Source organism: Cygnus atratus, chromosome 4 (genome assembly GCF_013377495.2).
Source record: "Cygnus atratus isolate AKBS03 ecotype Queensland, Australia chromosome 4, CAtr_DNAZoo_HiC_assembly, whole genome shotgun sequence".
Classification (NCBI taxonomy): domain Eukaryota; kingdom Metazoa; phylum Chordata; class Aves; order Anseriformes; family Anatidae; genus Cygnus; species Cygnus atratus.
In genome coordinates, this window is record NC_066365.1 from 16,366,407 (window position 1) to 16,392,596 (window position 26,190).

General features: G+C 47.0%; 1 protein-coding gene across 1 annotated transcript in view; it reads left to right on the top strand.

The window, feature by feature from the left end:
- Window positions 1-26,190, top strand: part of FRAS1 (Fraser extracellular matrix complex subunit 1) — a 109,708-nt gene that overhangs the window by 70,029 nt on the left and 13,489 nt on the right. Inside the window, exons 32-58 of the mRNA XM_035541468.1 lie at window positions 1,604-1,718; window positions 2,228-2,365; window positions 3,133-3,165; window positions 3,908-4,039; window positions 4,711-4,836; window positions 5,650-5,897; window positions 7,215-7,363; window positions 7,780-7,942; window positions 8,716-8,851; window positions 9,692-9,882; window positions 10,302-10,455; window positions 10,846-11,109; window positions 11,940-12,128; window positions 12,451-12,570; window positions 13,017-13,196; window positions 15,772-15,896; window positions 16,599-16,739; window positions 17,373-17,600; window positions 17,889-18,002; window positions 19,267-19,417; window positions 20,497-20,656; window positions 21,177-21,339; window positions 22,745-22,991; window positions 23,618-23,962; window positions 24,280-24,440; window positions 24,826-24,973; window positions 25,868-26,073. Of these exons, the coding sequence (XP_035397361.1) occupies window positions 1,604-1,718; window positions 2,228-2,365; window positions 3,133-3,165; window positions 3,908-4,039; window positions 4,711-4,836; window positions 5,650-5,897; window positions 7,215-7,363; window positions 7,780-7,942; window positions 8,716-8,851; window positions 9,692-9,882; window positions 10,302-10,455; window positions 10,846-11,109; window positions 11,940-12,128; window positions 12,451-12,570; window positions 13,017-13,196; window positions 15,772-15,896; window positions 16,599-16,739; window positions 17,373-17,600; window positions 17,889-18,002; window positions 19,267-19,417; window positions 20,497-20,656; window positions 21,177-21,339; window positions 22,745-22,991; window positions 23,618-23,962; window positions 24,280-24,440; window positions 24,826-24,973; window positions 25,868-26,073 (4,527 nt within the window). The remainder of the gene's footprint in view (window positions 1-1,603; window positions 1,719-2,227; window positions 2,366-3,132; window positions 3,166-3,907; window positions 4,040-4,710; window positions 4,837-5,649; window positions 5,898-7,214; window positions 7,364-7,779; window positions 7,943-8,715; window positions 8,852-9,691; window positions 9,883-10,301; window positions 10,456-10,845; window positions 11,110-11,939; window positions 12,129-12,450; window positions 12,571-13,016; window positions 13,197-15,771; window positions 15,897-16,598; window positions 16,740-17,372; window positions 17,601-17,888; window positions 18,003-19,266; window positions 19,418-20,496; window positions 20,657-21,176; window positions 21,340-22,744; window positions 22,992-23,617; window positions 23,963-24,279; window positions 24,441-24,825; window positions 24,974-25,867; window positions 26,074-26,190) is intronic.

A 26,190-nucleotide genomic window follows, 5' to 3' on the forward strand; every position in this document is an offset into this window, starting at 1 on the left:
AGCCTGAGCTTTTGCACTTGCTGAATGTGGAGAGATCGGGTTTGTGAAGGAGACAACTTTGTAAGCATATGAAAAAGTTCTCCTCCCTTCTCTTCCCAAGGTGGCTGCATGAAAGGGACACCACCATTAATTTTAAGCCTTTTTTGTACAGAGGCTGTATATAGTGGTGCTGGTATCACCAGTAAACTTGGTGGCTTTTGACTCCAGTTAGATATGTGACTCTTGCACACCTGAGAAGGGTTGTTGTGGTTTTATTTGCTGCTTCACGACAGTCATTCATAGGCCGTAGTTTCTTTTCTGATGCGTTTGCATGATGATACTGAAGAGAGATGAACTGGGGGTTTGGTGCCATTTGTCATGCACTGAGCTGTGGTCAGGGAACTTTACCTTCCTCTGGTGTCCAGACCGGGCCTCAGGAGCAGCAGAATGGGACGCAGGTTTGACAGGGTGGCCATACAGGCATGAAGGCATCAGGATTCAGTGGGATGCGCCTGATGTGGCAGGTGGAAACCTGTCATTTGCTCCTGAACCTGATCGTCTCGTGCTCCGACGCAGATGAATTAATTGCCCTTATCCCTAATTTAGCTTGTACTCCTCATATTTTGTTAGTGATTAGGATATTTTTCATACTCAGCTGAACTGTTTAATTCCGTGACTTCTCGTAGCTGTTAATTCCGCAGGATGAAGGTTCGCAAATACATGCAAGTAAATTGCCAATGTCCACTTAAGTCTGTTCATGCAGCAACGTAATTCTTGTAACAAATTGCCCACCATTGACTAATGATAACCTTATAATGGAAGGATCAGGACATTTTTAGGCAGATTTAAAAATAAAGGGAAAGCTTTGGTTCCTCTGTATTCCTGTGGAGAAGGCCAAGACACTTTCAGAACTTTTAAAAAAAGCGAATCCAGTCCAGCTACCTCAGACTATACCAGAAAACTAGCTAGGAAATGAGTTATATCCTTGGCCAGGGAGTTTTTGATTAAAACAGATTTTTCTTCGTCTGTTCTTAGTTGCTGTAGGCAGGATAATGAAACTCCTTCACCTGTGGAGGTTGTGCATCTGCGGGGTACGGAGTGCACTAATAACACTGCCAGTTTTCCAGACAGCCTGAAAGTGTGAGGGTAAGCTCAGTTACAGGAAGGAGGAGGTGTTTGTTTCCTTTTTTTTCAAAAGGTTATAGACCCTTTCTAATTCTCCAGAAAGAACTTAACAGAGGTGAGCCTGTATAGTGGTATCTTCTGTTGAGCATGATAGTACTCTACTCAGCTTCTGCGTTGCACATTCAGTTTGGCTTATAGATGAGCTGAAAGTGAGTTTAGATGGTTCCTAAAAGCAAATTTTACTCATTATTAAGCTTTATTGTCCTCTGTAATCTCATCCCAATTAGTTCCTATTCTGCAGGAGTTTGGAAAACTTGGTAAAGGTTCAGCCCATCTGTTCCTTGTCAGTTTTAGGTCTAAGAACCACACCTTTACATTCAAAGACTGTCTTACATTGAAGTATAGCAAAGCAAATTCTCGCTTGATGCAGCGAGACTTGTCTTGCTGAGTCTTCTCATGTCTCTGGCACTGATGCTCTTGGTCTAATGTGTTTATCGAGGTGCTGGAGGACCGTGTGACAGTGATTGAGCCCCATCACCTCTCCTTTGTAGACCCGGAGATTCCCAGTGAAAAAATCCTGTTCAACGTGACTGTCCCTCTCCTTCCTGGACAAGGCAAGTGTATCTGTTCAGAACATGGCAGCTTGCTGCTGAATTAATTGTTATACTTTGTCAGCACATCTAATTTTTTTTTTTTTTCCCAGAGTATCATTCTGTGGAGGCATCTGCTAAGCTGTTTGGCCTCCTTCATTAGCTTTCAAACATCTTGTTTCTTAACCCAGTTTCTCCAGCTTGTTTAGGAGTAAGCTGCAGCACAGAGACATTTTTCTTACTATTGTCTGGAATATATTGAATGTTGCACTCCATGGCTTTCTACTTCTAGACTCTCTAGTGAGAGGTATTTGAAGAAATGGCTAAGTGAGGAACCTGTTTTAATTTCTCATGTCCTGTATTGGTCGGTAGAACCCGTACTTGGTGCAGTCACAGCCATCTGACTCATTCAGCAACAACTGAAGATGTAAAAAGAAGTATTAAGGAGAAAAAAAGAAGCCATGTCCTTTCGTATCTGGTTTTAAAATTAAAATTGATTCCTTCTATTAATACTGAGCTCTCTGTTTCTGTAGGCATTGTGGAGCACAGAGACAGGCCTCTCTCCCCAGTCAGGTATTTCACTCAGGCAGATATAAACCGTGGCAAGATTGCTTATCGTCCACCGACTGCAGCTCCGCACTTGAGAGAGATCATTGCGTTCTCATTTGCAGGTAAGGATTTGAACGTTCTTTGCAGCACCAAGTCAGGCTGCTGGTCCTCCTCCAGTCCCGGAATGACGTTGTGGTTATTTCCATACTCGCTAGGGCTTGTGGTATGAATGATATAAAGTATATGGGAATCTGCTTTGTGGGAACATTCCAAAAGTTCACCCAATTCTTGTGACTTCAACATGATTTTCCTTCATGTTCAGTATAGCAACATGCAGTGAATTATTGGAATATGGCCATGTTCACTACAGCATTTAGCGCTGTTGACACTAACACAATGCTGCACTGGTCAAACTGCTGATCCGGTTCTTTGTGGTTAGGAATTACTGCTCCTCCCGTGCTTGAGATCTGTGCTGCAGTGCGTGTTTAGTCCTTGAGATTGAGACAAGAAATGATGAGTGTGAACTGAATCAATTTAGCCAGGATATTAGATTTCTGCCATCAGAGGGATAACAACCTGGAGCAGGAGACAGAAGGGCAAACAATGTGACAAACCTCAAGCATGTTTGACCAGTTGATACCTAGGATTGTGTGATGCAGTTCGATGCATCACCATGCCCTCCACTGGCACCAAGAGGGTTTTTCACAGACTGAAGGAGGGCAACATGTGTTCTCTCATTACCTGGAGAGAAGGCAGTGGAAAAGAGTGCTTTCCTTGGTAAGGAAAGATGTCTGGTTGAACAACAGCACTTGCTTTTTCCAAAAGCTGTCTAAATTCACATCAGTATGTTCTAGCCGTAATTACTCTGTGCTTATATTTATCCCGTCAGGTCTTCCAGAGTCAGTGAACTTCCGATTCACAGGTATGCAAACCTTTGGCTCTTTCCTGCTTTCCAGAGCAGTTTTCCTCCTTGTGCCCTTCACGTTGCCTGTTACTCCTTGGCCTTTCCTCTTCTGCAGGCACATCTATGGGCACTCCGTAGGAATTTCTGGAAGTGCATGTGCCTGGAGAATACTCATTCATCTATGTCCCAAAGTGTTTTATAGAAGCCAAGATGCAGTTCAGTAGACAAATCTTTTTCAGCAGTTGCCTCAAATGTGTCCTAAAAGCCTCATTCATTCCTGCTTTTCCTCCAGTGTGAACGAGGGCATCAGTGGTTTGCTCTGATTTTTTTTTAATATACCATGGAAACTTTTCCACAATTAAATTGCTACTAATAAGCTGCTTGCTTACTTAATACATATTCCCCTTTCCATGTACTACTTAGCACAGGTATGCAAAGTGACCCACTAGCAAAGAGAAGTGCATGTTCTGACTTACGAGTGCACCTGATAGATACGTGGAACATAGTATGTACATAGGCACACACACACAGACTTATTCAAGTTATGCTTGTCATACTAAGATGAGTTAGGGACAAAGATAAATAAATACTTCTGGGTATGTGTGAATTATGTTTTATGTCCATAGACGAAGGTGTAAATTGACAGGGTGGGAAGAAATTCAGCAATGCGGGGTGGTGATTTGTAGAGAACAGGCAATTTCCAATGTGAGTCCCTGAAAGAACATCCCTACACTTGGGCGTGGTTTCTGTCTGTGCCTAGTGTCTGATGGAGAACGCACGACCCCGGAGATGGTGTTTGTCATTCATTTGGTCTCTGCAGAGCAGCAGCCTCCAGTCTTCCAGATCACAGCTCCGTTCCTGGAGGTCAGCCAGGGGGGCAAGGCCACCATCGGTGAGTAGGGTGGAAAGGGTGAGGTGGCAGAGCTCTGCCTGAGGCACGGTATTTACTTCCAGGAGGCCACATGGACGGAGCAAGGGAGAGTTTTGGTCTCATGGACCTCTGTCCATTCAGCACCATTCAGCATTTTCCACTGAGAAAACTGTGCAGTGGTGCCTCAGACAAGTGTCTGAGCGTGAGGCAGTGCTCCTTGGTATATGGTGTGTCCGTTCAGTGGCTGAGTCTTGGAGAGCGTGATCAGGGATATACTGCTTCTTTACTTTTCCCCTCTTAAGTGCTGTTGCAGTGATTTGTTTGGCATAAGCCACTTTCTTATGGTGTCGGGGTTTTCTGAGGCTTTTACAGATAGCCCCCTTCTATGTGAATATGTGCACATCTCATAAACTGAGGGTTTGTATAGCTGTCGTGCTGGCAATACTGTGACTCAGGTGTGCAGTAAGTTCTTTGATATAACATCTGATCTAAACATTATCAGGGAACTACTTTTTTCCATGAAGGCAGCAAGCCCTTGGGCTACGGATGCTCCAGAATTACTTGACTTTCCAGGTACTGATTAAATTAAAGCTTTTTGGCTCCATTCACAAAAACTGATCACCAAACTTAAGGGATATTCCCAGTGCAGTATCTGAGGGTGCCGAAGCCTGTGTTCTCTTTCCCCGGCACAGGGATCCAGTTGGCTGTGAGCGACACAGATACAGCTCCTGAGGGGCTCTTCTTTGAGCTGGTGAAGCCTCCCCGTCATGGCATTGTGCTCAAGCAGGGCACAGGTGTGCAGGAGCACATGGGAGCAGGTGAGCTGAGCAGAAATCTTCCTCAGTGCAGGGGAGGAGGTGAGCATGGGCCGGTCCATGCAGCTGGTTTAGTTGGGCAGGAGGAGATGGATGCCTCTGACAGAATTCAGTGTGTCAGTTCTTTGCCTGGAAGAGTGTGACTGCGGGAGAGAGTGCGTGAAGGATGTTTTCCTGTTTGTTGTTTAGTTCCTGGCTGAGTCGGAGCATTTCTTGTACCAAGTATGTGCGGGCTGGTGGGCAGTTACTGCGTTGTGGTAAAAGTAACCAGCTGCTAAGCAAAAGGGATGTTTTGGTTTAGGTGCTAAGTTATATCTGACGTAATACTCAGTAAACTTTTCTACTGAAGTCCAGGCAAAGCTGTGCTGATCGAGCAGTCAAATACTTCTGTGGAGTTTTACTGTTGATTTTGGTGGCAGCAGTTTTCCAGTGTGTGATCAGATGAACAAATATTGTCTATAAGAAAGGAGTGCAAACAGAGATGTGGAGAGGGAAGCCTTATCTAGTTATGACAGACATGAGCTTACAAAGCAGCTGGGAAGAAAGGAGGATCTGTGCACTTCCAGAGAACTGTCACTGAAAGAGTCCCAAAGAGTGACAGTGTCTGGAAAACAGTTCAGGTTACAGCTTTTGCTCTGCCCTACGTACATACTGAGTCCTTAATAAATGTCTCCATAACTCGCAGCTCAGTAAGTTTGGCATTAAATGCCAGGTAAGCATGTGATTAAGTCTTCTGCTAACCTGGGGCCTTATGCCATTTGAATTGGATTGGTGCTCTGAACAGTCTTTCTGACTCGTGCATTTCTTTTTGGGAAGGCGACACCTTCACCTACGAGGACGTCACTCGAAATGCTCTGCAGTACGTGCACGATGGTTCGTCGGCAGCAGAGGACAGCATGGAAATCTCTGTCACCGATGGTGTCACCACAGTGACCACAGTGCTGCGGGTGGAAGTGTCCCTGCCGGATAACAACGGCCCGCAGCTGGCCCCGGGCTGCTTGTTGGCAATCACCGTGGCTAGCAAAAGCACTGTGACTCTCTCTCGATTGCACCTTGCTTATGTTGTAAGCTGTCATCTATTTCTAAACCCAGTGAATGCTGGCAGCATCCCATTCCTAATCCCCCCACAGACCCCCTGCCACCCACACCTCCCTGCCCTTAGTGTGGATTCTTGGCAGAGAGCTCAAGTTTTTGACTGTCTCCTGACTATGGCTGCCAAAACGGGGATAATAGACTCTTTCTTCCATCAGGGTTTTAAGGCTATCCCTGTTTGACTGGAACAGAGGTGAACTGCCATGCTAACATGAAAACTGAGTTAATCCCAGATTTTTGTGTCAAACAGACTTGCTAACAACACACATGGATTTGCTAGTTGATAATCCCTTGAAAATTTCTGCCCCCTCAACCCCTTCAGAAATTGTCTGCTTCTTTTTCTGCACACGCTTGAGGGTTTTTTTTTTGAGCGACCCAAGATGCTGTGCTCCTTGTTAGCTTGGAGTTTGAATCAGTGTTTGTGTGTTGTATGAGAGTCGTCCTGCTGGTACAGTTCAGGGAAAGGTGTTCTGCTTGTGGCTGATACAGCTGCAGAGACACCGGCAGTGGATTTGGGGTATGCAGAAGTGCTCCCCTTAAGGAGGAGGCTGGAGAGATGACAGTGCACGTGTGAAGCTGGAGAGACCTCATGTAGTGGCTGTCAGAGAGATGGTTAGGGATCTGCAGGGAGTCAGGTAGGATAAGACGGGAAATGAATGCTTTACTTCCAAAGGATGTGTCTGGGTATAAGTCAGGGGTCTGTCCTGTTCTCCTTAGTAGGCAGAAGGCTGACAAGGGAGCTGTTCAGGTTTAATCTGCGGAAGAGAACAGTCACAAGAAAGAGGATTTCATTCCTGATCTATATACTGAGAAAACGATTTCTGCCTTGGGTCTTATCTTTCAGGCAACCACGAAAAACTTTGAAAAGAAAGATGACATCTGAGCCATGAGATCACAGAGATGGTTATACTCTGTGTAGTTAAAAAGAGCCAAGAATAGCTTTTAGTTTAATACGAAATTGGCCTTTGCAGCATCGCTTCACGTTAACCTTTGTTTTACTAAGAACTGAATTTAGCTGTGTCTCTGTCTGAAGCATTGATGGGCAACAGTTACTCCCTCTGCCAGGTATCAGATAAATTCTGGCTCACTTTTTCTGGAGTCAAGAAAAGCATATTACATAAAGGGTCCAGTCCACTAGGAGGGTAATTTGAAAATAAAAATACCGGGCTTATCTCTGGGAAACTGCTTGATATATTTTCCTAAAAACCATTTTCTTTCTGTTTTTAACAGAGGGAAACAAAAGCTAATCCTGTTCTGTGTTGGTTTTGTTATTTTTCCTTCATCTTTAGGACAGCAATTCTCCTGACTCAGCGATAAGAATCCAGTTAATATCTCTGCCCACATATGGCACCCTCTTACAGACATCTGGCTCTCATGATGAAGAGCTTTCTAAGGTTTATAATTTCACCATGGAAGACATCAACAACCAGAGGATCAGGTATCAAATAGCTATTGTCCTTCAAGCCACGCCAGTTAAAAGCTCAGTGGGCTTTCCACAAGGAACTCAGGGCTATGTTATGCTAGTAAAATATATCAAAGATTTTTCTTCTTGGCTATTGTGTCCTGTGAGACTCCAAATGAGAGCTTTTCCAGTGTAGAGTTAGGTATTTATGCATGTCTGAAATGCCAGTGGTTGGTGTACCTTCAAATTAGGAAATTTTTTTGTCTGTAGTGTCATGGTGATAATTAGGGTAGGCAACATGAAAAACAGTGGTTTCACAGTGCTCAGGGAATGAATGGAGTTGGGAACTGGAATACCACCTCGTTTTGAATTCATCTCTAAAGGCAGGGAGGAGGCGTTTTTACCTGGCTGTCAGCAAGACTCCCTGACACAGCTTGTGCTTTGACTTTCAGCTACTCCACCGTATTTGAGACCAGCAGTCAGCCAGTTACGGACACCTTCCACTTCACTGTTTTTGATGCTGACAATAACCGGCTTGACAGGCAGATGTTTACCATCACTATCACCTCTGCCCAGACGGTGCCGTCGCTCATTGCCTTTGCTGACCATATCACTGTAAGTGGCCACCCAGGATACTAGAAACAGTGACAAGAATGTCTTCTGTGGGGGGAATTGAACGGTTCTCCTGGACTGAAGGCAAATCACTGTAGAAACATGGTGTTACACACAGTCTTTTGAGTGCTAAGAGTCAATAAATTATTTGGAGGCCAGAGGGGACTGACAGTACTGCTGCATCCCTGAACCTCACCTGCTCACATCCGTTCTAGTCAGGAGCTAGCTTCTCCCTAGGGTGTCCCATTGATGTCAGTGGAACAAGTCTCACTTACTCCTGTTTAATATTTGGCCCCTTCTTTCACCAGCTTGTATTTAAAAGATGAGCAGAAGATGAGTCTGAAAGCATCTGGTGGTTTGGACTGATGCAAAACATTTCAGACTCCTTATCAAAGCCTTTTGAAGTCATTTCCCTCTTTTTCAGCTTTGCATTCAACCTCCCTTGCCTTCACAAGGTTCCCCTCAACAAGAAAAGCAGATTTTGCCTTCCAAGAGGTCAGCATGACTCTGCCAGTTCTCTTCTTCCCCTGATAAAGCACTCACAGGCTCCTCTTTAGGGCCAGGCAGGCTTTGTTCTTCGCATCCCACCTTGCCTCCCAGCAGATTTCATACTTAACAGATTTGGGGGAGGGTGGGACAAGACTTCAGAGAAATGAGAGCACTGTGAGGACCAGGGAAGCCTCCTCCATGGAGTGATGCTGCAGGCTTGTTCAGTAACGATTCGTGTGGTGCTGTGTGCATTGGCTGTAGTTCTGTTTTATCTTCTTGTTTTCCAGGTGGATGAGGGAGGCAGGGTCCCGCTGCTGGCTCATCACCACTTAGCTGCTGATTATGATACTGCTGCCAAGGAAGACCTGAGGGTCACGGTTATCACTCTGCCCATGTATGGCTACATTGAAAACACTAAGACAGGTAAACGGGGGCATTGAGAGCCTTTTCAAGACTGTGCATTATATTTTCATCATCCTTTATTCTGACTGTGTTTGTTATACAGAACAAACTTCACTGAATTCCTCTAAATGTCACAGTGAGATTTAAGGGTGGGAGAGTTGTGGCACAGCATGGCTGGTAACTTTCAGTTTTGTCTTTGTATTACTATGGGATCTGTGCTGGACTGTCCAGAGATTTTCATCCAGGAGGCTTGTCTGCTTAATCCTATCAGTGGTGCTAACAGCAATGACATATATAATTTCACTTAAATCAAACTTCCCTTTGTAAAATATCACCATGGCTTGGCCAGTGGGGCAGCTCGTTACAACTGTTACTGCCTTCCTTCTGGAGTGCATGGGCTCCTAACCATTACACATCACCCCTCCTAATCGTGCCCTAGGAGTGCACTCCGGTTTGTGCCATTTGGGTAATGGCGAGCCTCTCTCCTCGAACAGGCCACAGCTAGGTGATTTTCTTGGGTTTTAGTTTTAGTTTTGCAAGGTGCAGTTTGGTGTAGTGATTGTGTTGAGGCCAATAGGCACACCAGCCAGTTTCTCATCACTGAAGAATGTCATAAGCAATTCTGGGACGTGGGCTTGCTGGCACTGTGTGTAGAACTGCAGCTTTCCTAATGTCTGCTCTAATGCAGCAGATGGACCTTACTGCTGCTACAAAGGTCATAAGATGAGTGAAAACCATGTTATAGGAGTGAACATCCTTCTACATCCTTCAGTGTGCCATTCCTCTCTTAATGCTGCTGCTTTTATTTTTAGTTTATCAGTGAGCTGAACATCCTTTCACCAGAGGCATTCTGTTGTGCAGGTGAGAGTTTCGGACCGCAGGGTGCTGTGACCACAGATGCGTCCTTTTCCATTCAAGACGTTCTAGAGAGCAGCATTTACTACTTCCAGAGCGTCCATGAAAGCATCGAGCCGACAAGCGACGTTTTCAGCTTCTACGTGAGCGATGGCTTCAGCCAGTCTGAAGTGCACAGCATTAACATCACCATCCAGGTGCGCCTGTGCTCTCTGGCTGTCAGAGCCCTCTCTTAACACAGACACTTGGCTCTTAAAGTGCAGCTCCCTCGAATTGCAAGCTTTCCTCACACCTTTGTAATGCATGGGAAGTGGATTAAAGAGAGTTTCCTTCCTCCTATCTGTTTCCTTCCCCTAGTACAGGACCATAATTCCCCTGTCACACCAGAGAGTAGTTGTGCATTGCAGCCTCTTCCCCAGGGCTTATTTCTCAGTTTTCTCCTCTCTCTTAGAAGCCTCCACAGTGCTGGAGAGAGATGGAGGGACTGATGTAGTCCATGCATTGGTACCAGCAGCAGTACTGTCATTTGGGAGCTTGTATTTCATTCAGTTAGGCAGCAGTCATTTCTCCTTGGCCATTTCCCTTTGCTGACTGTGTCCCCTTGGGATCTGTGCAGCGGCAGAACGATGAGCCCCCAAAGATGGTGCTGGAGCCTGTCAGAGTGCACGAGAGCTCGAGTGTGGTTGTTACCAACGCCTCCCTCAACCTGCAGGACTTGGACACCCAGAACAGTGAGCTTGTCATCGTGGTTACCAAGAGTCCTGACCATGGTAAGTCCCGACAAGGTGGGGTTGGAGCAGGAACGTCTGTCTGTGCATCTGTGTGTATGTCTAATACCCCTGATGTGAGACAGAAGCCTGGCATGTTTGTATAAGGCACGTATAGTTGGTGTTTGGAGCAGCAATTGTGCTTCAGGGCAGACCTGTTCTTTGAGGGTTTTTCCTATTTGAGAGGGAAAAGGGGGACTGCACCCATTTCCTTGGGAAGTTCCCTTTTGTGTTACCTTGTTTCCTAAACTAGCAGGGGCTGTGTGCTATTTTTCAGATCTCATGTATGTAGCCAAATTCTTAGCAGTTTTGGCAGCAAGCAGAAAACTTCCTCAGTTCTTCCAGCAAGGCCACATCCACTTCCATGATTTTCATGCATCTGTCGTTTGTCAGGTCATCTTCGCAGGAGGGAGGCTGCTGCAGAGCCCCCAGAGCACGGACATGTGCTGTCTCTGGGCTCGTCCTTCACCTACCAGGACATTCTGGATGAGCTGATCGTTTATACTCAGAGCGGTGCAGCAGCACAGACAGACGAGTTTGGCTTCTCCATCACGGATGGTCTCTACACACAGACGGGGAGGCTGCAGTTCTCCATGGAGCTGCCAAAGCAGCCGCTGCCCACACTGGCTGTCAACAGGGGCCTGCAGCTCCCTGCTGGTACGGGGAGGGGGGAGAATGGTATCGCTTGTTTAGGCAGCCCCCTGGGAGACACTTGGCATCTCCCGCTGAGTGTAATTACGAGGTGTAGGTGTGTGCTTTTACCTCTGATTTGACTGGGAAGGTCTTCTTAAAATGATCTTCTCCTCGTAGGATCAATGGTCTGTTACAAGGGAAGGGGGCAGGGGAAAAATAATCACAGGCAGAGATATTTTCATGTTATTATAGGAGGGGATGCTGTAGTTAAGCACTGCCTCCCCAAAACAAATGTACAGTCCAGGGCTTTCTGTCTGTTAGTTGGGAAGGGGCATGTGTTAGAGCACCTAACCGCAGTCCTGACAGACAGCTGCTGTCTGAGCCTGCTCACCTTTCAGAAACTTGCCCTGCACTCAGCTTTATTTCACATTTCTGAAAATGTGACAGCTCTAGGTAAGCTGTAATGGCTCTGTGCAGGGCTGTTAAGAAGAAGTATGCGAGGTTGAAAACGACTCTTCCAAGCCAGTAAAATGCCCACACAGCTTTTAGCCCTGCGCTCCCCAGCATGCCTAGTGTGCAGGCAGTGGAGGCACGAGCAAAGCACATGCCTTGAATGCTGCTGTGCCACACTGAGCATCCCGATGGAGGCTCTGGACAAGCCACATCCTCGCAGATGAGCCCTCTGCTTGTTTTACTTGTGGTGGAGTTCTCCTTTCCCCCCTAGAAGTACAACTTCCTTGGTTCTGTAAAATAGGACCTCACCTACTATTTATAGGCTATCTAGGCCAGTCTAGACAAGTCACTTGGCTGGGTTGGCTGAAGCTGTTTGTGAGCTTTTTCTTTCTCTGGCCCAGGCTCTGCAGCACACCTCACAGCTCAGCACTTGAAAGCAGCAGCTATTTATCCAGATGACACGATGATCAGATTTGTCATGAAGAAGGACCCCAGCGTTGGCCGTCTGCAGCTGACTAATATTGATAATCCAGTCCAGATCTCTGTCAAAGGACCTGTCAAAAGTTTCACCCAGGCTGATATAAATAAAGGTGAGAATGCCTGACTTCAGATAATCATGGCAAGTAAAATGTGGCCATATCTTTTTGAGAGGGGAAGGATGATTTGAAGCAGGGAAGGGAGAGGGAAAGAAGTAAGAAGATAAGGTTGTTATGATAGAGGAGAAACACATCACTAAGCAAGTGTTAAAAAGGCTCTCTGAGCAGGACAGAAAAAATAAAAGAGAAGAAGTAATGAAACCCAAGTCCAGGAGCTGCGAGTCTCTTCACTTATAGTGCCAGCCTGGTTCCAAACTAGGAATTAAATGAAGTTGCCTGTAATAAACCACCTCTTTTCTCCTGTCCCTCTCTCCAGGGCAAGTTGTGTACAGTCACAAGAAGGGAGATCCTGGTGGAAATTTTGCCTTCACCTTTGATGTGATCGATGCAGATGGCAACAAACTGATGGACCAGTTTTTTTATATTCGTATTTTAGGTAAATTATAGTGCTGAAGTTATGTTATCATTGCTGCAAAGCTCAGGCCTTCATAGATTTCCATCCTACTTGTACAGCAAGTTAAGATGTAATTCTTGAGATGCAGTATTTATTCTCTGTTAATTCAAAGGCCTTTGAAGCTTGGGGTATGGGGAGAGTTTGAGGATGTAAAGATTAGCTCTTCGGCTTCTGACAAACGTGCTGAAAAAGACAGAAAAATTCCCCCATACTGTCTAGATTGTCTTAAGACATTTCTGCCCCCTCCATTGATCGCAAGACCCAGCGTACTCATTTTGGAATTCCCAGTCTGGGAGGGTTCCCTTCAGAGGAGGGCGTTTGTGTGCCTGTTGTCTTTTGCTTGAGCACAAATACCCAGTGGGAATAACACGAAGGGAAGGAGGGGGACCACCTCCTAACTCAGTCTGTTTTGCATTTAACCCTTTCAGAGGACAGATTCCCCCCTTCCATCACTGCTAACAAAGGGCTGGTTTTGGATGAGAACTCGACGAAGAAGATCACAACCCTGCAGCTCTCTGCCACCGACCAGGACAGCGAACCGGCCCAGCTCCAGTACAGGCTCACCAAGCAGCCGCAGCTGGGGCACCTGGAGCATGTGGCCTCCCCAGGTTAGCAGGAGGGCATTTTGCTTGGCTGGGTGCTCCTAACAGCAAAGCTCCAGCAGGGCTTTTGAGCCACCCACCCTGGTAAACAGTTACTTTTAGTCCCCCTCTTGGCCATTATGTCCCTAAATTCCAGCCTCATGTCGCAGCTGGGCTTTGCAGAAAGGAAGGGGACTAACCTGTGAGTTATTACAAAATGAAGATACATGGCGGTGTGATGGATATGCTAGATAATGAAGTCTGGCAGTTCAGGAGGTTTTTGGTCAATCTATACTCACCTAAGATACAAGTCTTCTTAGAATTAGATTTCCCCTTGACGGGACATTAAAGTGCAAATATCTTCTGTGTTTTCAGGATGCAGTCAGTCCCTGTAAAGCTAGGTTTTAGTCTATGGTTTGCTTCATCATCTAACGACATAAGATGTGCTCTGGCAAACAAGTTGAGGGGGCAGGAATAATGAATGAAAGTTATAAATAAGCAAACCCCCTGCTGTGAGAAAATTAAAAACTTGCAATGTTTTTGTTTGAGCTGCAAACTAAACACTGTGTCTTGTACTTCTGAAATCTGAAAGAGGTGGATTAGGGATTTTATTCCCCTGTTACTTAAGATGTGACAGTTCTGGTTTCTGTGCTTTTTGGGGTCCGTGGTGGACTAAGAAACATACAGGGTCACACATAGTGAAATAGTTGCTTTCATGATTTAAATAGCCTAAACCTAAGGAGAGAGGACAGGAGTCCTCAAAAGAGGACACAAAACTTGAAAGCTAACAAGTTCAGAGGAAACCTTGGTTAATCATTCATTCTTGGGTCATTTATTTATACCAGGTACAGTGTCTTTGGTGTTGTGGTCAATAGTTGTCAGCAGCCATTTAATAAATGATAAACTAGTTGAAAACCTTTTTTCAGGGCTTTTGTTGTTGTTAAGAACAGTAAAACTTGACAAATACAGCAATGAAAGTTAAAGGCTTGGCTGCTTTTTTAAAAATGGTTATTGGGTACTTTGCTGTGTTAAGGGGTTAAGGGGTGTAGCCGATTAACCGTTACGGGTCCGGTCGGATTCAGGGTACTGAACTATCACGATCACAGATTCACCAATAACGTATCACGCCCTTACCCTAGTCGCGTTCAATGAGAACTATCACGGCTAGGAGCAATGCAGTTAGGTGCAATTTATTACAGCAACAGGTACACAGGTTCTTTGGATTGCCGGCGATAATGTACTGTCTGCAAAAGCAAGCTAGCATGCATGAAATACACAGGTGCACAGCCTGGAAATTAACGCGTTAAAAGGCACAAAGACTCTATAGAGATTTCTAAGTTTCCGCGGAGACACCCGGTATAACCAACTGTTCAAATCTCACCCAAAGGCATCCCAATGGGGGGGAAAGAGAGGCTCAGCCCGTTGCCTGATGCCAGGAGTCAGGAGGTATGGTATCTTCCCCGACGATGGTATCTTCCCCTCTCTCTTAGGCCAATTTATATTATTTTCTATCTTTTAGGTGGAGCTTGAGTGACTCTAGTCAAGCATATCTTAGTTATGATTGGTGAAAAGTTTTCCCGTCTCCATTTAAAGGAATAGGCTCTGAGAAATTCAGAGCGCGTGCTCAGTGAGGGGTGGTCGCACCTTGAAGGCGGGTAGCTTTTGGGATGGAGGTGTGTTTTGGTATTACAATGATATTATAATGAGCAAAAGTTTACTAGAGTTCAGCATTTGTCAAACCGTGACAGGTCGTTGGCTCAGTGTAGCAAAAAGTGCGGCTTTTCGGTTTCGGTGTGTACAGGAACAGTCGAGTCCCCATCTCATCACAGAGCCTAGCCGTGGTGTCTCCACTCCACTCTACGCTCTGTACTGTTCCTTAGAGCCAGCACACCAGGTTCCCCCAGTGCGATAGCATCTAAGGTTGGAGGCCTAGGGAACGCTCAGGTAATGCAGCTACGCCCTACCCTGAAAGCCTCTTCAATGATGTACATTTTCTTTAAAATGTGAATGTTAGTTTTATTTTCCTAGTTACGTTAGGCAATTACACCACACTGTGTGTCACACATAAGGACCTGTAAAGATCCTTGTATAAATATTGGGCTTAGTCTGTTCTAAATGGTGAGGTATGAGAAGGGGAAAAGAGCAGAGAGTTTGAAGGTATTTTAGAAAGCTGCTGTGAGGTTGGGAATCTTGCCCACAGTCAGTGATGCTGTGGTTAGATCAGTCCTGTGTGGCAGTGAAAATCAAAGTAAAAAAAAAAAAAAGAAAAGATAACATCTACTATTTTTGTAATGGCTTTTCTCTTGCTGTGTGCCAAGCAGCCCATCCCAAATGGGGTGTGCTGGCAGTGCGAGATGCCATGGTATAATTTTAGGTCTGTGAAGAAGTCTGCAGAAGGGGTGCCACTACGTTCATTTAGCAGTTGTGCAGAGTGTGTAGGAGGCTCCGTGCTAGCTAAGTCCCTGGCTCAGTGGAGGTTCATGGTACAGCCTGAATTAAAGTGCAACAAGCCAAGACTGAGTGCTTATGGCTACAGATGTCCAGCTCCCTGTATTTTTCCTCTTTCTGTAGCCCATTTTCCCCTATTGTTCTTTTTTTCTAGGGACAAGAATTAGTTCTTTCAGCCAGGCAGACTTGGCCTCTCGCAGCATCCAGTATGTCCACACAAGTGACGTTGAAAAGCATACAGATGCCTTCACCTTTTCTGTGTCTGATGGGACAAACGAGGTAGGTCACAGCATGTTTTTTCCCCTGAGTCAGAGCAGGCTATTGATTCCGTAGGATATGCTGGGAATCAGTTTTCCTCGTGCGCTTTCAAGGGAGAGCTACATGTAGCAAAGGAAATGAAAGAAAGCCGTACATCAGCTTGTAATTTGCAAGGTGGTTACCCTGTACTTCCCCTGCTGCAAGGGATGTTATGTACCACAGGGAAGGGGGAGAGGAGGGTCCTGTGAAGGGAAGGGGGAGCTACCTGAGGTGTAGGCTCATGAGACTGGTTTACCAAGATTTCAGTGTCTGTTTTCCATCTGTTTACCAGTTGCTCCTGGAGATCAGCGTTGATTCACTGCACTGAGAAAGTGCCCAGAAGTACAGTTAGACCCTTGAGAAATGTCTCCTTCCTGCCTTCTGAAAGGGAGAAATCATGGCTACAAATAGAGAGATAATGACAAAGTAGAGTGAGCAGTGGAGGAAGAAGTGCATTTCCATAAATGTGACAGAAAGAGGAAGAAGAAATTAGTGCAGAAGGATAGAAGAGCCGTATTTACAGGATCTGAGCTTAGAAGCTCATGTTCATTCACCAAACAAGTCCAAAATGAAGTGAGCTGAGCTTAGTGGATCACTGTGGTCTCCTTATAGTGTTACCATTTCAATGGAGTTGTGCTTTTGGTAGGCTGAATTCACTGAGAGAGGCTTTTTCTCCTGTTCCAGGTGAGCCAAACGTTTGACATCACCATAAACCCCGTGGATGACTCCTTACCTGTAGTGCAAAGCCTGGGGATGAGAGTTCAGGAAGGTGTGAGAAAAACCATCACAGAGTTTGAGCTTAAAGCAACAGATGCTGACACAGAGGTAAGGCAGGACTCCCCTTTGCCTCCTCTCTCCCTTTTTCTGTTGCACATCTGGCCTATCAGAAAAACGGGCTTGTGTTCAAAGAAAGAGATTATACTGAGTGTCATCCCCCCCTGCACATACCCTGTCTGATCACAACTTCAAACAAACCGCTTGTGGGAGGCCTGGCTTGTATATAAATAGATGAATGAATGTTTGAGCAAAGCAAAGCCCTGGCTTGAGAAATACGTACTTCATCTGGGATGTCTCTGAGACACATAAACAGCAAACCTGCATGAAAAATGTTTAGAAGTTGTCATCAGAGCAAACCTTTGCCCTGTCCTACCTTCCCTCTGAACACTGTGGATTTGACCTGAGCCTGAGGTCTTGATACTGAGTTTATGCTTGGCACAGATGAAACTGGCATTTCCTCCTACTCCTTCTGGGTCTGGCTTTTTTGAGAGATGAGGACAGGCAGGGCTCATGGTGAATCAATTCAGTGTGCGGTGCTGCCTGTCAGCCCCTGATTGGAAACGCTGTGCTAGGAAGACTGTCTGGATGCAGAGAGTCCTTCCCCAGGGCTCTCAAGCTGTAGGGACTTTCCTGACCTGGTCCTGAAGTTGTTGTTTGTGCCACCCTGTCTCCTTGGTGCAGGCTGAGTCAATTACATTCACGGTCGTGCACCCCCCTCGCCATGGCCTGATCGAGCGCAGCAGCAATGGGCAGCGGTACCACCCCACCACCACCTTCACGATGGATGACGTCTACCAGAACCGCATCAGCTACAGTCACGACGGCAGCAACTCGCTGAAGGATCGCTTCGCTTTCACCGTGTCTGATGGGACCAATCCCTTCTTCGTTGTGGAGGATGGAGGGAAGAAGGTAAGCGGACAAAGAGGGAGGCGAGAGAGACCGCAGAACTAGGTGGTTGAAGGCTGCCTCCTCTCAGAGGAGGGAGACTTGGCTGCTGTCGCTCCACTGAAGATAGGGGCTCAGTATTCTTGGCTACGTGATGTCATATGCTTGTTCAGTGGTGTAATGGCAAACTTCATGCCTGCAAACTTGCCCCAGGACCTTGATCCTAACAGATCTGACGGGAGCAAGGCTGATAATATGGTGGCCAAGGCTCTGACTCCCAAAGTAATGTCCATCTCTCTGAACTTTTCTCAGGTTGTGACAGCAGCACCGCAGCGCTTCAAAGTGGACATTCTCCCTGTGGATGACGGGACACCCAGGGTTGTCACCAACCTGGGTTTGCAGTGGCTGGAGTACATGGATGGCAAGGTAACTGGTTGTCTGGGTTTGGATTAGATTGTTTCTCCAGCTGTTCCAGAAGAAGTGGCTTCACAGGAGAGCACTGTGATCCTTCAGCATTTTTAGTTTTGTGATAGACGGCAGGTGCCCCTTTGTGCTCATGGAGCATCTTGGAAAAGACAGAGGTGTGTAGGGCTGCCTGCACTGCAGCTCAGCTAATCCAGGCAGCGTGGCTCCAGGGCACAGAGTTGCTTCTTTCCCTTACATCAGCAGGATCGCCATTCTGGCTCTTCTTGGCTCTTGCGCAAGCTGTCCAGCTCAGTAGAGCTCCTGCCCACCTCGTGGGACAGAGGTGTCCTGCCCCGTGCCCTCCTTCCCCAGGCAGTGCGTTTTCAGTTTTGCTGATGGCAGAGAAGCCTTGATTATGTGCTGCAACAGCCACAGGAGAGATGTACGGCTCTCAAAGAAACATGGTACAGGGATTTCTTGCCATGATAGGCCTTTGTTTTGCTGGAGTCTAAACAAAACCCCAGGGAGTGATATCTCATGCTCATTTTTGAGAACCCAGCGTTAACAGCAAAGAAGTACTTTGGTTCTTCCCCAGAAAAATGATTGGAAAGCATGGTATTAAGAAATTGTATTAAGAAGTAGCTACCTCAGCTCAAATTCCTGACTTTGGAAAAAGCACTCCTGCAGCCTCAGGCAGTTTAATTCTTTCTCTCGTTTTCTCCCACTTTTAAAGATGTTTTCTTTTTAGAGAGAAAGCAAAAATGTGGTGGAAATGAGGCACATCTGCGTGAGGTCATTTGAAAGAGGATTAGTACAAGCTCACTAAAGCAGCCTGAACTGTCGTGAGTGCAACCTTAAACTTCAGGCTGTTTGCAAAAAATTTTGGCAAAGCCAGGCCTCACCTGAGCATCAGCCCAGTTCATGGAGTGGTTTCCAGGTGAAACTGAAAGGTTTGTCATATATTCTAGCCCCAACTAGGTAGGGCTCGGCAGTGTACTCTGCATTTGCTTTTCTTTTAGCCCCCCCCCCTTTTTTTTTAATTAAACCATATCTGAGACAGAATTTGAATCCTTCCTGTGCTGTCAAACATGATGTGGGGCATAACTTGGGCTCCACGGCCTCTGGGTGTTCAGGGCCACTCTGTGCCACATGCTCTTCAACAGCCCAGCTTCTCCCTCGTGGAGCACTGTGACAGAGGAGTGGTTGGGTTTGGGGATGAATAATCAATCAGACTTGCACTGCTGGATCTCCAGAGTTTAACTCCCTCGGTTTGGCTTTAATCCAGGCAACCAATCTAATCACTAAGAAGGAATTATTAACGACAGATCCCGACACAGACGACAAACAGCTGATCTATGAGATAACAAATGGTCCCAGAAATGGTTATGTGGAGAACAAGATGAAGCCAGGAACAATGGTGACCACCTTTACTCAGGGTATGGAAGACGAGCTGTATGTTGTTGCTTTTTTCCTTCAGCTGCTTCAGATTGTCAAGGTAGCCTGTGTGAGGGAGAAAAAATGGTGGGAGGAGTGAAGACAAGGGGCAAAATCATATCTAGAACTTCCCTGACTTCAGGGGAGTCTTATACTGCCAAGTCAGGAGAGTGTTGCTCCTTTGGAATCTCAGAGGTGTGTCCCAAAATAAGAAGTGAACTTTCCTGTCGATTGCAGAAAGCCTGTAGGGTTTTTTGGATGCCAACCTGTGTCCTGTTGTATGCTCTGTTTCTCCAGACTTGTTAGAGCCAGAGATTTGGCTTGGGACAATATAGAGCAGTGCAGATTTTGCATGTGGATCTAATAATCCTAAGGTCTGGGAGATGTTTGTCCAGTACCGCAGAGTAATCAGCATGTACAAACTTCACTCTTCCAGGACTATGGGGCCCACTATTAGCAACACGAGGTGAGGGAGTAACTCTGCTTCCTGCGCCCCTGTGCTCTTTCTGATTGCTGCCTCCAGACTCCCCCAGGCAGGCTGAGAGTGAGGCGGCAGCACAGCCTTTAGCATTTCTGCTGCTGCAGTGTGCAGAGCCTCGCACCACACCGTTAGGTCCTGTACAAATGCAGTCAGCAGCTCTGCCTGTCCCTTCTCATCAGGCCTTGCCAGCCAAGCCTGGCATCCCATGTGCTCAGAAAAAAGTGGAAAAGACCGAAGTTATTTGAATCTCCGCAATGAGAAGGAGCCCTGCTAGGACGTGCCCCCTTATAGAACAGAGCTGAAACGTGCTGCCAGGCAAATTCATCTTCCTTGCATTTGATCAAACCTCCTTTAAATTTACCTTATTTTTGGATGAGCCATTACAGATAAAGACTAGGCAGGGGAATGACTTGTCACGGCTTGTAGGCTGGCTTCTGCCACAGGTAAGACCATGGAAGTTAGAAAAGCTGCAGCGGTGTGAAGGGCTCGTGGAGAAGGTCCTGAGCCCTGTGGCTGTGCAGATGTATGTGTCTGCACTGCTCGTCTGTAAAAGTACTGCTGACGTTCTGCATTAGCTCATTGGGTGTCTCCTCCCGGCAGAGGATGTGAACCAGGGCCTCGTTCGGTACGTGATGCATGAGGAGAAGGTTCAGGAGACCATGGACAGCTTTCAGTTCCTAGTGAAGGACAGCAAACCCAACGTGGTCAGTGGCAATGTCTTCCACATCCAGTGGTCTCTCCTCAGCTTTACCTCCACCAGGTAAATGCCGTGGGGTTTACAGCACTCTTCTGACAGATGGGGTCTGGTCTGGAGTGAGGCAGGCTGAGCTCTCTCATGTGATTGACCTACAACTTAGAAATGAAATTCTGGGGCAATTGCCATTGTTTGTGCCTGTGTTTCCCCGGCACCCCATCAGGACTGAAGTCTTAGTTTAGCACCACACATAGCAGTCACACTGCTGATTTCTGCCTGTGCCAGGGAGCCAACAGCAGCAGGAATTGGGAACTCATGTGTGTGAGTGAGGAGGGTTGCCTGCCGGGTTAAACTGTGGAGCAGGGTTGTGAATAACTGACGTCTGCCTGAGCCCCTGGCTATTAGCATTCCTCGGATTTTCCGTGAGGGCAGCAGCCAGCATGAGTTTATTGGTGTCCATATAAACACACAGAGTTTGCTGCCCAGCCCAAAGGTCCTAATCCCCACGGTCCCTGTAGGATTCCAGCGCCTTTGGCTTGTGGGCTACGTGGTGCCAGTTACTTGTCTCTGCTCGGTGTGTTTCCAGCTACGATGTCAGTGAGAGTGCAGGCTCCGTGAGCGTCACCGTGCGGCGGATCGGTAACCTCAACCAGTACGCCATCGTCTTGTGCCGCACAGAGCAGGGAACGGCCACCTCCAGCTCCGGTTCACAGCCTGGAGAGCAGGACTACGTGGAGTATGCAGGGCAGGTAGGCTGGGGGCACCGGGAGAGGGAAGGACTGACCGTCCATGCCATCAAGCCAGGAGTGAGAGTGACGGCTGGAAGGCAGGGCGCACTGGGAAGCCGGTGGAAAGCAGCAGCATGCTTTTAGGCATCATAGCTGCGCTTGAAAATCAGGTTACATTTTCACCTGGGATGCCTGGGCACTGCTGTTGTGTTCTTCTACCCTGGCAGCTCCCTTGTGTTGAGTGATTGATGCTTCTTGAGGGTGAGAAGGGTGGAGAGACAGGGCTCAGCACCTCAGAGCCAGAGCATGATGCAGATTGAACGGCCTCTGTGCTTCTTAGAAGGCTGAGAAGTGATGCAGCCAAGAAAACTAAATTGCTAGGCTGCATTTAAACATAGTAACATCTAAAATAAAAAGCATCTGAGTTGGAATTTTTAAGTCCACAAGAGGAAAGGTACTCTTAGGCAGGAACTTACTCTCATTTTGCCTTTATTTGAAGATTTGACTGCACAGTAGTTGCACAAATAATTGTTAGGATTTTTCCCTCTCCCTGGCCATTTCTTCCTTTAGAGTCCTTAGAATAGAGACAGCAGCATTTCCTGAAGAATTTCTGTCTCCTCAGTGCTGTGCATGAGATCAAGTTACCTCCATCCTTCCACTTCTTTCCTTCCCTGTGTAGTTAAGGACTGTGTTAATCATCCTCGACAAAGCCCTGGGAATTCATAGTGACATCTTTTTCCCCAAAGGCTCTCTTGACACTTTTCCAGAAAGCTCACTTTTCATGGTGATCAATCCTTTTTCTGCCTTGTCTTGTACTGTGTAAACCCCTGATTTTTGTAACTGTTGCTAATATGATAGAAGTATTGACATGACTTTGAGCGTATTTCTTCTTCTTTGAGCAATATTTCTTTCAATTTAAGTAGGTTTTGTGATCCTATGACCTTGAGCAAAGTTCAGAGTGTTCATGCACAAGAGCTAGCAGCGCTGTTGCCTGGTAAAGGGTATGGTGCCTGTGATTTTAGAGTCCCAGTAAAGCTGACAAAAACACAGAGGAGACTATTTCCTTTCTAAAAAAATGTGTTTTATTTGCCTTCAGAAGAGGGTCCCTTTTTCCATCAGGATTTCATGTTGGCAGATATGTTTTGCAGCAGTGTTGTGACAGATTACAAACTTTGCAGGCTTGCCTGGATAGGAATGTCACTCACGATCATGCAAAAGCCTAAAACATGACTGAGGTCAGAAGGGTGGGGGCCTGCACGCTGCATTTGCTGCTGCCTTTGACCTCTGCTAGCCATTTGTCCTTGGTTAAGGTCGATGTACGGAGCTGCCTACACACAGGGTATGTGACTGAGGCCAGGGTAGTGCAGGAAGGACAGAAAGTTTCAGACCCCAGTCCAGAGAGAGCAGCCCACTTTCTACCTTGCAGGTGCAGTTTGAGGAGCGGGAGGACACCAAGGCCTGCACCATCGTCGTTAACGATGACGAGGTCTTTGAGAGCACGGAGAGTTTCACCGTGGAGCTCAGCATGCCAGCCTACGCGCTGCTGGGGAATGTCACCCGGGCCACGGTCACCATCACCGACGCAGAGGATGAGCCCACCCTGCAGTTCGACAGGAAGACGTACCACGTCAGCGAGAGTGCCGGTGTTCTCTCCGCTCCTGTTGAAAGAAAGGGTGGGTTGAGTCCGATCCCGCTCTGCCAGGGGGGTGGATGAGGAGCCCCAGAGATGGCAGCCAACAGTAGCATATACCCTTGCCAAGCTCAGGCAAGTGACAGTTTCCTGTCAGCCAGCAAACAGTGACCCTCCCCCCCAAAAAAAACCACAAGTGGTGTTCCCTGGGGGTTTGTTTGTTTATGATTTTGGGAACGATTCTTTGATTTTTCAGAAGTAGTTTTGTGGTACAATTGAGATGACAAGAAACAATACAGGGCAAGTGGCTTAATTTTTTTTTTCTTCCCGAGCTCTGCCGTTAAGATTCACCAAACACGTTAAAGCTCCATGTTTTTGGATTTGTTTCTCCTCCCAGCATGAGCCTGTATTTATTTGCTGCTTCTCTGTGATCTAGATACTGTGTTTTGTGTGGACCCCATCACTGTGCCATATATTCATTCATAGGCAAAGTTAGAAGTTAGACAAAAGCCAACTTTGGTGGAAGCTTAGGATTAGGGATGGTTTCTCCCCAGCTTCTCTAGTGAATGCTGCTGTGTTGTCTAAGTGAATGGTGTATAATGTCCTTCACCAACTGGAGTAAAAATATTTCCATAAAGCCATGTTGTTTTTTTTTCTGTTGCATCTTAGGGGATACGGGCAGCACCGTGTCTGCTGTCTGCTACACCGTCCCCAAATCCGCCAAGGGAAGCAGCCCTTACATGCTGGAATCCGGCTCCGACTTCAAGTCCAGGGGGATGACGGATGACAGCCGCATAGTTTTTGGACCGGGCGTTAGCGTGTCGACGTGCGATGTCACGCTGATCGATGACAGTGAATACGAAGAGGAGGAGGAGTTCGAGATTGTGTTGGCTGATGCTTCAGATAACGCACGCATTGGCAGCCGGGCTTCAGCCAGCGTCTTCATCGGGGGTCCCAACGATGCCTCTACGGTGTTCCTGGGGAACGCTACTTTTGCTGTCAGTGAGGCTGCAGGTGAAGAGTGGCAGGGGCTCCCCCAGGGCTGCTCTGCATCACATGGGGTGCTTACTGTGAAGGCATGCTTTTAACAGGTTGAAGTATTAGAAAGGCTGATTTAGGGCACGGCAGCAGAAACACAGGAGATCTGCAGAGAGTTTATAATCTTTCCTCTGTTCCTGAGGGGGAGGCTGGGGGTTGTTCTCCTCAACGGCCTGTGCTCAGTGAGGTGCAGCGATGCAGGGAGAAGTGCACGCTGAAGGTTGAGAAGTGGTTTTGTGATATGTGCCTGCTTTCTAATCTTGGTTCTCTTTTGTGTGCAACTGGTGATGCAGGAAACATTGAAATTCCAGTCCTACGGCAGGGACCCGATCTCTCAACCCCCGTCTCAGTGTGGTGTGCCACTCGGGCGTCAGACCCTCCGTCTGCCAGCCCGGGAATCGATTATATCCCCAGCTCCAGAAAAATAGAATTCAGGCCAGGCAAGACAGAAGAGGTGAGGTCCCACTTTGTCTCCTGATGAGTCTGCCCATCTGAGGACATTTCTTGCTCGTATACGTGCACGCTCCGTATTTGCCGTTTAAGTATTTTGAAAATCCTCTCAGGGCCACTTGAGAATTGTTAATGAATCTGCTAGGCACACATTTGCATCAGATCAGTGCTCCAGCCAGAGAAGATTCAGTCAGGCCACCTCTCCTGAGATAAAGGTTGTTGCCTTTTCTGTGAAATGATATGCTGGACTTACCTACAACATTGCTGCCATCGGTCAGTGAACTTAGAAAAGACCTGACATAATGACTTTACATAAGAAACCCAAAAGTGATGCCAGGAAGGATGACAGCTTTACATCTTTAAAAGAGGGTCTTCTGTTTTCCTTCTAGTTCTGCACTCTGACAATCCTGGATGATGCTCAGTACCCAGTGATAGAAGGGCTGGAGACATTTGTTGTTTATCTCAGCTCACCCCACGGAGCAGAGCTAACAAAACCCTTCCAAGCGATCGTAGCCATTAATGACATCTTCCAAGATGGTAAGTTATCCACGGCAGGTCTGTCTAGTCCGTGCTAGTCTCTTCCTTAACACTTCCACACAGGAGGAGGCTCATCCAGGTAAGGTTATTCCTAGGCTGGATTTAGTCTGTTTTCCTGTGTTTCTCCCATTGCATGTGGCTGCCCTGTTTCTGTCCATGCATCACAGTCCACAAGACCCTGGAGTCTTTGGAAGTGCAGAATGAACTCTCCTGTAGTGTTCACTCCCTTCTAGCCATTGTTGGCCTCCTCTGCTCAGAGCTCAGTCCTCGTTCATGATTTTCGTGGGCTGAAGTCCTCTTACTATATGAGAATGTTTCACCTCATGTTGCCTTTCTGTTGTGTTTTAACCTCTCTCATGTTTGCTTGCTTAAGGAAAGCACACACTGTATAATCTTAACTTTGTAGTAGTCCTCTTTGCAGCTAGTAATTTCTTCCATGTCTGTCCACAAACAGTAGGATAATGCTTTGAGACGTAGTCCATACTTTGGTAGAGTCCTCACACAGTCCCTGCTCGACATGCCTCACAAACACACCATCCCTGCACCACCAGCCCTGTCTTGTCCTTCAGCACGTTGGAACAGCACCAAAATGTTAGGGAAGGAACAAGTTTCAGCAGCCATTGAAAGTAGGTGACTAAGAGGTGACGAAGAGAGAGAGCTTCCTTCTGAAGGGCTGCAGGGTCTGCCAGTCCTGTGCTCTTTGGAGGGCTGATAGCAGTCATGATCACTAGTTTATTTGAAACAAAATCCTTTTCTGGGGCACAGTAAAACTGCCATTTCATTCTCTGGCTGTCAGGCTCCATGCAGCAGTTCCCCAAGGGTGTATGTGCTTTGATCAGCTCTTGTCACTCTGCAAATTCAATGCTGCCTGACGCCCTTTATTGCCTTCTGCAGTGCCAAGCATGCAGTTCACCAAGGATGCGTTCACGGTGAAGGAGAAGGAGGGTACTCTGCACATCCCCATCTTCCGCACTGGCGACCTGAGCTATGAGTCCTCTGTCAGGTGCTACACCCAGAGCCAGACCGCAGAGGTCACGGAGGACTTTGCAGAGAGGAGAAATGCAGAGGAGTCCCGCATCACTTTCTTGAAAGGGGAGAAGGTGAGCTGAACCTGGCTTATAGGGAGAGTGAAGTACTGGTGGGAGAGGTTCAGATCTCCTGCCTGACTCTGCATTGTCAGAGGGAGCTGACAGAGGCTGTCAGAACTGGGTTCGTAT